The sequence below is a fragment of the Trematomus bernacchii genome, unplaced genomic scaffold, assembly GCF_902827165.1.
Source record: "Trematomus bernacchii unplaced genomic scaffold, fTreBer1.1, whole genome shotgun sequence".
Lineage (NCBI taxonomy): Eukaryota > Metazoa > Chordata > Actinopteri > Perciformes > Nototheniidae > Trematomus > Trematomus bernacchii.
The window spans coordinates 482,714-494,575 of record NW_022987438.1 but is presented as its reverse complement, the minus strand read 5'-3'; the positions used below and the strand labels follow the sequence as shown (position 1 = coordinate 494,575).

At 44.1% G+C, this 11,862-nt stretch overlaps 1 protein-coding gene across 2 annotated transcripts in view; it reads right to left on the bottom strand.

Annotated features, from left to right (window-relative positions):
• Window positions 1-1,669: 1,669 nt before the first annotated feature.
• The window catches only part of traf7 (TNF receptor-associated factor 7), a 34,690-nt gene continuing 24,497 nt past the window's right edge, over window positions 1,670-11,862 (bottom strand). For both annotated transcript variants that reach the window (XM_034142252.1, XM_034142253.1), the window contains exons 15-22: window positions 10,580-10,662; window positions 10,430-10,469; window positions 9,315-9,431; window positions 7,678-7,800; window positions 6,424-6,543; window positions 5,891-6,022; window positions 5,623-5,742; window positions 1,670-3,630 (exon numbers count right to left, since the gene is read on the bottom strand). In XM_034142252.1, coding sequence (XP_033998143.1) covers window positions 3,616-3,630; window positions 5,623-5,742; window positions 5,891-6,022; window positions 6,424-6,543; window positions 7,678-7,800; window positions 9,315-9,431; window positions 10,430-10,469; window positions 10,580-10,662 — 750 coding nt within the window. In that variant the 3' untranslated portion in view covers window positions 1,670-3,615. The remainder of the gene's footprint in view (window positions 3,631-5,622; window positions 5,743-5,890; window positions 6,023-6,423; window positions 6,544-7,677; window positions 7,801-9,314; window positions 9,432-10,429; window positions 10,470-10,579; window positions 10,663-11,862) is intronic.

Genomic DNA, 11,862 nt, shown 5'->3' with positions numbered 1-11,862 from the left:
TATCATTGGCTCGGATAGAGATAATAAATAAAATCCACCTTTTTCATTTAAATTCAAGACTGGAAATTCAGTTTTATAATCCCAAAGAATATCAAAACGTTTTTCTCCTGTGAGTTTTTCTCATATTTGCCTCGCCTGTTTTTTTTGTTGTAAAAATGCTTTTAAACATGAACCCTGAGCTGCACAATCAACTATAGACATGTTTCTTTTCATCACAAGCTAAGCTATCAGCACATGTGGGCTGCAGGGATGTGACATGGATGTACAAATAGTTATGAGACCATCAGTACAAAAGAAAAAACTAAATGTTATCACTCAGAAAAGCAGTCTTCACGACTCTTCATCAGAAAAGAGTTATTTCAAGTCTTGGTGACGATGGGGGAATAAAGAACATATTTCAAAGCACCAAAATCAATGTTTCCCAACTGGTTTTATGTTGCGTTCCCTCAACACACAGTGGGTGCTTCTTATTTCTGAAATAACTGAGATCAGCGCGTGTGAAAGTGTACAACAGTTTATTGATGATCATCACAGGCGACATGATTACACGTTTATTACAATAAATCACTGAGACAGTGAACACCTCCTTCCTCAAGGCTGCTTTAAATCAAGGCAACTGTAAAAACCTAAATTTGGAGTGAATGTACATGATCCAACGCCCCCCCCCCCCTCTTCCTCCCAGGCATTAATAGTCTTTTTTTGTATTATTTTTAACCCAATATGGGTCCTGAAACATCCTCTGATGGCACTTTCTCTCAAGATCCTGGAGGTTAAAGGTCACACAATCAGCTGCTCGTCATGAAACAAAATCAATCTGTGGGTTTGTTAGAGATCGGGGGGGGGGGGGGAAGAAGAGGGGAGGCAGTCCTTCCTCGCTTCATACACACATATGGCACTCATTAAAACACACACTTTTACACAGTAACACACACACACACACACTGCCTCCCTCCTCCCTCTGTGGTATTTTACACATCTGTACAACCGTTACTGGCTCTATGATGGCACTACATAACATCTGTCTCTGTACAGACGTCACTGATAAAAGGAGTTGGTACCACTTTACAATAAGACCACCCTTATAAAGGATTCATAACGGGTTATTAATTAGGTTATTAATCAGGTTGTAAACACTTTATTAATCATTAAGAACCATTTACAAACCAGTTCTTACATCGTTTTCAAACATCAACACAGGCTCACTATTTGGCAAGATGACTACGCCTTATATTGACTACTTAGCAAGAATCAACTCAACAGATACCAAGGATGCTGGCTGATGAAGAAGACGAAGTAAGCTAGGTAGCCAATATAAGGCTTAGCAGTACAGATACATGTGGGCTCACTATTTGGCAAGATGACTAAGCCTTATATTGACTACCTAGCTTACTTCGTCTTCTTCATCAGCCAGCATCCTTGGTATCTGTTGCTCACTGAGTTGATTCTTCCATCTTGATGTTTCTTGGCATCTCTTATAGCCATTTATTAATGAGTTACTACCATTACTAATAAGACTTAGTAGTACAGATAAATGTGGGCTCACTATTTGGCAAGATGACTAAGCCTTATATTGGCTACTTAGCGAGAATCAACTCAGTGAACAACAGATACCAAGGATGCTGGCTGATGAAGGAGACGAAGTAAGCTAGGTAGCCAATATAAGGCTGAGCAGTACAGATAAATGTGGGCTCACTATTTGGCAAGCAACCGGTCACAGTCGCCCTGTTTATCTCATGTCTTATAAAAGCTCATTAAGGATTTATAAAGTGTTCACAACCTAATTAATAAATGAATTACAAACTATTCGTGAACCCTTTATACGGGTAGTCTGATTGTAAAGTCGTACCGAGGAGTTTATGAAAGGCTGGTTTCACAGAATCTGGGGAGGAACACCCGGAAAAAAGGAGGAAATGTCCCAAAGGTGCAAAGGTGGGGTATTTAGTTTACTGACGCGTTTTATGTGGTAGAATCAAAATCTCTTCATCACACATCTTATTTCAGGCTAACAACGAAAAACACATCCAGAAAACCATTGACTTCCAGACGGGGGGACAGGAAGTGATGAAACGCTGACTCATTCCTCACAAGCCCCCAGGAAGTGCGCCGGACTCTGAGGAAAATATTCGTTGTGGCCAAACGGAGGTACTACACTATCAGTCCCTGGGCCCGGAAAGACTTTTTCCCATTGACTAACATTGGGAAATTAGACGTCTGTAAATCATTGGATAATTTTTTTTAAACTAAATAAACTACCCAGTATGAACATTTGTATAGCCCTTATTAAAAACATTCGGTCCTCAAGTTGTAAAACGTGCTAATAACGTTATTCTGAGAGTTATTTCCCTCGGCATTATGAACGTGCATCTAACCCACGGGGCCGCGCCGCCCGGCACGTTCATGTGACGTGTTCAGTACTACATGAGTTGTACCTTAACCCATGGACGCACAATAAGAACGGATTATATGATTATATGAATACTTTCGTGACGTTTCTCTCTCAAAAGTTGGGCCATTTTGTGTTCATGCGCCAATGAGGAACTCCAAGCCCCGCCTCCCACGCTGTATCCAGTTCTTATTATACATCCATGATTCCTCATAAACACAACCTTAGTCGATGTTTCTCAGCTCTTTTTGTGTCTACTTCAAATCTCACAAGTAGTCGTATTGGCACATTGTGAGTTTAACACTAATCGAGTAGAGACGGAAAAGTATTTGATGTACTTTTTAAAACTCTTAAACCATATAGTTCGTACTCACGATGCAGAATATGATTACCTATAGACTCTAAGAGGGAGTGTTGAACTTTAATATAAATGACAGGACGGTGACTGTGCGCTCGCTGTGACTCCCTTATTTCTTCATGAGGAACTACTTTATTACACAACTCATCTCTCTAGCTAAAGGGAAGTCCTGTGTGGTGCTCAATGACGTCTTGCTGAGGTGGAAGAAGTACTTTAACTAAAGAAGTATTACTACTACAGTGTAGATATACTCTGTTACAAGTAAAAGCCCTGCATTCAAAACATTTACGGTTAAAGTAAAAAAGCATCGATATATATATATTTGTAATTATTGATGCATTAATGTGTCATTTTAATTCTGCAGCTGGTAAAGGTAGGGCTAACTTGAATGACTTTATACTTCCTGGTACGTTAGCAGGTGTTTATACTTTAATTAATAATATAAACCGGCATGGTAACTAAAGTTGTTGGAGAAATGTAGCACAGTATCTCCAAATTGCATACATACTTTCCACTTCGCAAAGTAAAGGTCTTTGTCCTGGTGCATTCTGGGATACTTAAAATAGACGTGTGTGTGTGTGTGTGTGTGTCTCCCTGTGTGTGAAACCAGCCTTTAGATAAGTGAACAGGATGCATCATCAGGACGTTTCTAACAGGAAGCAGGACAGAAACGTCTCTTTCTGCCCCATAATGCACTGGTGATGAGGTCGTAGGAGGGTTGGTTTGTTTGAAAAGCAACACTTAGTAAAACGTCTCCGACGCAGCTCCGGTTTATATGGGGCTGCTGTCGGCCAATCACAATCAGAGAAGGAAGAGGAAACGATGGAAGAGAAATCGCTCAGCTGTCCGAGAGCAAGACGAGACGAAACGATGTTTAACACGTCCACACCTGAGAGAGAGAGAGACGTTACCGTAGGATCAGAACATACAATGATTCTGTACGTATGGAACATCATCCTGATGTGACGGTGTGTGTGTACCTTGATGGTGTGTGACGGTGTGTGTGTACCTTGATGGTGTGTGTGTACCTTGACTTGTGTGTGACGGTGTGTGTGTACCTTGATGGTGTGCGTGATGGTGTGTGTGTACCTTGATGGTGTGCGTGACGGTGTGTTTGTACCTTGACGGTGTGCGTAACGGTGTGTGTGTATCTTGACGGTGTGCGTGACGGTGTGTGTGTATCTTGACGGTGTGTGTGACGGTGTGTGTGTATCTTGACGGTGTGTGTTTGTGTGTGTATCTTGACGGTGTGTGTGACGGTGTGTGTGTATCTTGACGGTGTGTGTTTGTGTTTGTACCTTGATGGTGTGTGTGACGGTGTGTTTGTATCTTGATGGTGTGTGTGACGGTGTGTTTGTATCTTGACGGTGTGTGTGACGGTGTGTTTGTATCTTGACGGTGTGTGTGACGGTGTGTGTGTATCTTGACGGTGTGTGTTTGTGTGTGTACCTTGATGGTGTGTGTGACGGTGTGTGTGTACCTTGATGGTGTGTGTGACGGTGTGTGTGTACCTTGACTTGTGTGTGACGGTGTGTGTGACGGTGTGTTTGTATCTTGACGGTGTGTGTGACGGTGTGTGTGCGTGTGTGACGGTGTGTGTGTATCTTGACGGTGTGTGTTTGTGTGTGTACCTTGATGGTGTGTGACGGTGTGTGTGTACCTTGATGGTGTGTGTGACGGTGTGTGTGTACCTTGATGGTGTGTGTGACGGTGTGTGTGTACCTTGACTTGTGTGTGACGGTGTGTGTGACGGTGTGTTTGTATCTTGATGGTGTGTGTGACGGTGTGTTTGTATCTTGACGGTGTGTGTGACGGTGTGTTTGTATCTTGACGGTGTGTGTGACGGTGTGTGTGTATCTTGACGGTGTGTGTTTGTGTGTGTACCTTGATGGTGTGTGACGGTGTGTGTACCTTGATGGTGTGTGTGACGGTGTGTGTGTACCTTGATGGTGTGTGTGACGGTGTGTGTGTACCTTGACTTGTGTGTGACGGTGTGTGTGACGGTGTGTTTGTATCTTGACGGTGTGTGTGACGGTGTGTGTGCGTGTGTGACGGTGTGTGTACATTGACGGTGTGCGTGACGTGTGTGTACCTTGACTTGTGCGTGACGGTGTGTGTGCGTGTGTGACGGTGTGTTTGTACCTTGACGGTGTGTGTGATGGTGTGTACCTTGACTTGTGCGTGACGGTGTGTGTGCGACGGTGTGTTTGTATCTTGACGGTGTGTGTGACGGTGTGTGTGCGTGTGTGACGGTGTGTGTACATTGACGGTGTGCGTGACGTGTGTGTACCTTGACTTGTGCGTGACGGTGTGTGTGCGTGTGTGACGGTGTGTTTGTACCTTGACGGTGTGTGTGACGGTGTGTACCTTGACGGTGTGCGTGACGGTGTGTGTGTACCTTGACTTGTGCGTGACGGTGTGTGTGCGTGTGTGACGGTGTGTTTGTATCTTGACGGTGTGTGTGACGGTGTGTGTTTGTGTGTGTACCGTGATGGTGTGTGTGACGGTGTGTGTTTGTGTGTACCTTGACGGTGTGTGTGTGACGGTGTGTGTGTACCTTGACTTGTGTGTGACGTGTGTGTGTACCTTGACGGTGTGTGACATGTGTGTGTACCTTGACGGTGTGTGTGTGACGGTGTGTGTGTACCTTGACTTGTGTGTGACGGTGTGTGTGTACCTTGACGGTGTGTGACGTGTGTGTGTACCTTGACGGTGTGTGTGTACCTTGATGGTGTGCGTGTGTGACGGTGTGTGTGTACCTTGATGGTGTGCGTGTGTGACGGTGTGTGTACCTTGACGGTGTGTGTGTGTGACGGTGTGTGTGTACCTTGACGGTGTGTGTGTACCTTGATGGTGTGCGTGTGTGACGGTGTGTGTGTACCTTGACGGTGCTGTCCACGGCTCCGGAGAAGAGGCGTCCTCTGGAGACAGCGAGAGCCGTGACGCTGCCCTGATGTCTGAGCAGAGTCTGAGTACAGATCATGTTGTCCATGCTCCACACCTACACACACACATATTTCATTATCAGCAGGAAGTACACATGTTTATACACAAACCAAACGTCTACCTCAAGTCCCCAGGAAGTGCGCGGGATGTTGAGGCACATTTTTGTAGTGGCCACACGGCGGTACTACAACACACACACTCACCCTGAGGGAGCGGTCGTAGGAGGCGCTGAACACTTTGGTCTGGTCGGGGGTGGAGATGACGGCGAGAGCGTAGACTGTTCCCACGTGACCCGTCAGAGTCCGGACCTGCTCTTTAGACTCGATGTCCCACACCTGGACACACACACACACACACACACACACACACACACACACACACCACACAACACCACACACGCCACACACACACACACACACACACACACCCACACACACACACACCACACACACACACACACACACACACACACACACACACACACACACACACACACACACACACACACACACACACACCCACACACCACACACACAACACACACACCACACACAGAGAGGTTAGAGCATAAGTCTGGTGTTGATGTGTCGAAAGACAAAGCAGTCACTGGTCGACATTTTGGTTTTGCAGAAAAGAAGAAAGTGACATATAGTATGTGTATTTATTGGAGTGTGTGTGTGTGTGTGTGTGTGTGTGTCTGTATGTATATATGTGTGTGTGTGTGTGTGTCCCTCACATGGATGAGGTTCTCGTAGGTGCCGCAGACGATGTGGTGGTTGGTGACGGCGATGGAGTAAACGCTGCCTCCGCTGGTCTGCAGGACGTGAACACAGTCCAGAGAGCGGATATCCCAGATCTGAAGCACGAATAACATGCTTTCAGTCACTTTGCTCTCATTAATACATTCTCCAACAGCATGAGCCGTGATTGGACAATGAAGTTGAGGAAGTTGAACTGTGTGTGTGCACCAAGCCCCGAGGAAGTGCTCCGGACTCTGAGGAAAATATTTGTTGTGTCCAAACGGCGGTTCTACAACTTCCGTATCAGTCCGTGACGTCACTGGGCCCAGAAAGACTTTTCCCCATTGACTAACATGGGGAAAGAGACGTCTGTAAATCAGCGGATATTTTTTTTTAAACTAAATAAACTTGCCAGTATGAACTATATGATAGCCCTTATTAGAATCATTCGGTCCTTAAAGTTGTAAAATGCACTAAAAGCCGAATCTAGATTGATTTTCTCTCTCCATTCATTCTAGTGAGCCGAGAGTGGGAGCTCGGGGGGCGGGGCTTAATGACAAGAGGCGGGACTTAAGGGAAACTTAAAGTGGACCTATCATGCTATATTTGAATAATATAGTGTAGGACCATACCTATCTAAGGCATATTTATACTTTTTTTTTTTTCAAAATACCAAACAGATCATGCATTTTAGCCATGCCTCATTTTGCTCAATTTGACAATTTCTAGCTCTGGGCAGATTCAGTGAGAACAGCACCATCTACTGGCCTGGCATATGTACTACAGCGTCTCCAGCGCTTTCGAACGGCAATGGCCGTGGCTGTCTCCTCCTGATTGGTGGAGTTGGCCTAATAGCCGTAGCGCCACCGTCCTGACGTCAGGACAGTGTTCAAATCCGTTGCAGCCCCTTTTTTAGAGATTTGGGTATGGAGGAAAATAGAGAGGGTTGTGTTTTCTGACACTTGGTGAGTTCCCTGGAACACCGGGGACACATATTCATGTAGAAAAGACGTACACAAGTGCATTTTGCATGATAGGTCCCCTTTAACTCATGCTCTATGAAGTCTGCACATATTGGTTCTTCTGCTCTGACAGCTAGGCATGATGGGTAATCTGTGACGTTTCGCTCTCTCAAAAGTTGGGCCGTTTTGTCCTCATGCGCCAATGAGCAGCTCTCATAGGAAAGAACGAGACCCCGCCTCCCACGCTGTATCCAGTTCTTATTAAACATCCATGGTGTGAACACCTACCTTGATGGTCTGATAGGAGCCGCTGTACAGGTGGTTCTGCGAGGCGACCAGTGCTCGGACCCAGTGGTTCAGACCGGTCAGCTCCTTCTTCAGCTTCAGCTCCGTGCTCACGATGTCCCACACCTGAACACAGGGGAGGGGTATCAGGATGATTACAACAAATACTCAAAACTTCACAGAGCTGAATCCAGATCAAATGCACGCTGAAGGCTCTTTGAGCAGGTTTTCTCTCACTGATCGTGCTGTTATGTTCAATGTTTGTTGTTCACGTGTTGTCTCTTGATATCTGTTGATGTTACACATGGAGCTGCTGTGATGCAAGGAGCATTTCAGACCAACAAAGTATTATCGTATCTTATTTACTAAACCAGAGCTCCTAGTTTGTGTACAGGAGGCAGACCTCCTTTGTTTACTTCCTGAACATAGTGACATCACTATGGAACACTAGCGCTCCTATTCTATTGGCTAGTGCTTCACCACATTGTACGTGATAGGCTAAGGAGCGGGACGGGCAGTATGAGTAAAATAAAGAGCTTTTTGAACATTAAAGCATGGAGACATGTCCCAGTAGAGACATGAGCAGGAGAGGACTCTTAACACAATGTGCGTTCACTGCCTTCAGTAAATCCTCCACACGCTCACATGTGGCACAGAGTGGTGAATAAAGTGAGAGATGATGTCAGTGAGCTGGAATAGAGAGAAGCTGGGCGACGGGAGGAGGAGGCACTCGAGTTGGGAAAGAAAGGAAAGTCCCTGTGTAAGAGGAATGACATCACACACACACACACACACACACACACTCACATTCACACACACTCACTCAGAACCACAATTCCCTCCTCTCACTTGCTTGTAACCATTTTAACAAAGATCTGCCGACAGCCTCTGCTCCTTCTCACTGAACATTTCTTCTTATGAGTTCTTATGAGTTAAGACTGAAAGCTTTCCTGGTAATTAATTACTTAGTTAAGATACTTAAATCCAATTAAATCTCACTTCTACTACAGATCCCAGCAGTGAAGTCCTGCCAAGCAACAGCACTTACTAAAGAACTTATAACTTAAAAAATGTAACATATCCCTAATATACATAATATGACTAACGGTTTACTGCGATATCCATTTCACTTTTAAATATTATTTATATTTGTATTGTATTTTAACTTCTTTGAAACCTGTTATTTCACTCTGACCCCGTTGTTGCCTGAATTTCCCCACGGGGATAAATAAAGTTCCATCGTATCTTATATCTTAAGCTAATACAGACCAGAAGTTATACCACAATAACTCGCCAAGTATCTGTAATGTCACTAATCTGTATTCCTGGCAGTCGTCCCACCGAAACCAACACTTGGTGATAAACAATATTTACCTCTTGGGTTTAACTGCATGATCTCAGAGCTTTGGCCTAGTTCCATTTCATTTCTTCATCACACTACTTCTACTGTTGAGTTAAGGCACTTTCTTTTTAAACAAACCCATACTTTAGTGGAAGATATATAAGGCTGTCTTTGGCTCTTTTCTTGCTGTAACAAATGCAAATGTCCCCTCTTTGGGACGAATAAAGCTATTATGATTCTGATGCCTGTAAAAAGATGACGACACAACATACATTGGATGATACATCATAAAGTGTACCTTAATGGCCTTGAGGGAGCCGCTGAACAACATGTTGTGAGAGGAGACCAGCGTGCACACAGGGTTGTCATGAGCACGGATAGTGTTGACTTTCTGCAGAGTCTGGATGTCCCAAACCTAACACACAACAGAAAGAGAACAACTCAACATATTAAAAAAATTAAAAAAAAAGAGTGGTGCAGGGATGTCGTATTTCTGTGTTGGACCCTGAAGGCATCATCTCCCTGGTCCAATGGGATTTCTACATGTGATTTTGGATTATTGCAGGAAATAATTCAGCAAGATAATCTCCACTAACACCACATTATGATTTCTGAAGTGAAAAGCTAATGTTAGGCTATAAAGGAACTACATCACGGTCACATGACTTCACGTCACCACCGCTAAGCTAAAGGAGGCTAATGTTAGGCTATAAAGGAACTACAGCACGGTCACATGACTTCACGTCACCACCACTAAGCTAAAGGAGGCTAATGTTGGGCTATACAGGAACTACAGCACGGTCACATGACTTCACGTCACCACCGCTAAGCTAAAGGAGGCTAATGTTGGGCTGTAAAGGAACTACAGCAAGGTCACATGACTTCACGTCACCACCGCTAAGCTAAAGGAGGCTAATGTTGGGCTATAAAGGAACTACAGCACGGTCACATGACTTCACGTCACCACAGCTAAGCTAAAGGCGGCTAATGTTGGGCTATAAAGGAACTACAGCACGGTCACATGACTTCACGTCACCACCGCTAAGCTAAAGGTGGCTAACGTTGGGCTATAAAGGAACTACAGCACGGTCACATGACTTCACGTCACCACCGCTAAGCTAAAGGAGGCTAACGATGGGCGTGATGACGTTTAGTCGTCTCATTTAGACACTTGTTAGCATCGTCCGTTTTTAAATTCACCATTGGGGTATTTACTGACGTGTTTTATGTCGTAGAACAAAATGTTAAAATCTCTTCAGCTTGTGTTAACTACAGCTCTTATTTCAGGATAACAACCAAAAACACATTCACTAAACCATTGACCTCCAGACCAGGGGAAGTGATGAAACACGGACTCATCACAGCTACTACTTTGCAACCCTTTTTCTTTATAAAGAGGAAGCAGTTACTCACGATGATGGTGCAGTCTGCAGAGCCGCTGTACAGCCTGGGCCTGTGGAGACAAAACATATCAGAGTCATGCTTTGGAGTCAGCTGGTTATTCCCAGTTTGCTTGGTCTTATATTCACAGCGTGTGTTGATTAGCATGTGTTTTCTTATTACCCTTGGATACACAGAGCCAGCACGATACCATCGTGACCCTCCAGGGTTTTCTGACATTTGTAGGTGGTGCACGTGTCCCACACCTGAGGCGAGAGAGGAGACATTAACATACTGCATACATATAAATACCTGTTGTGTTTGAGTGCACCTTGAGGTCTCTTAGAGAGAGATAGATCTGATATTCTAAAGGCAGGTTGTATGAGTTACTTCTCCATCTTGTCAGTGTTTGTACATAACAATAGATAATTGTGGAGATGTCTGCAGTTTGGAGAAACAAGAGTAACTGTTTGGTTTTTGTAAAAAAATGAGTTCATGGAGAACTGCCTCAGTTCGTTCTCTGACATATGATATAGGATACGATAAGACTATATTGTCAGATCAAGTCTGAAACTCTTCGTGCATCCCATTAAGAACATCAGCAAATATTACAATACATATAAGAGGTCCTGCAGCATGGTGTTCGGCACTAATATCCCTTTGACCTTCATATTACTTGACGATGGGTCACCCCTTGTGATGATTCAAATATCCTGGACTTTGTCTTTACATTATATTTCATTTAGCTGACGCTTTTATCCAAAGCGACTTACAATAGAGTGGCGAAGTCCCTCCCCTTCCGGTGGACCTCCATGGGACCTTATTTCGGAAAAGTTATGTATTGAAGTCAATGGAGAGAGAAAGATTATCTTTCGATCCCATTTGAATTGTGCCACGAATTACACATATGATGTTTGTCAATTTAAAAGATAATTTTACAAGTAAAAAAAAAAGAAATGTGTCGTAAAACTGTGAAGTAACACATTTGTTTGTGTGAAACGCTCAATGAACTACATCTCTGGTCAACATTACAACACACGTCACCAAGATGGCCGTCACTACTGTCTTGTCAACACAACGATTGACTACCCTCACTATCACCACAATGAAACACGTCCTGAAGAATGTCATGCAAAGCTGCCTGCCTGCCTTCCTTTGATTCTCTCTGAACTGCCTGGTCGTTTTAATGTTTAATGTCAACCATTTGTGCAGATAGCATGAAGTAGGGAAGATCGCCGATGCTAGCGTTAGCGTTAGCATTTCTCCCCCGGGCTTAAATGGTGTATTATAGAATGATCACACCGGTGTGACAGTACTCTTCAAAGGGTTCACGAAATATGACTACTACTCTTACTGTTTAACATTTTGGGTTACTTAATGTTACTTCATGTTAAGGCTAATACAAATGACAAGGCTGTAATGCTAACTAACGTGCTAGCTAGCTTGATCCACACACTCCTCTTTCA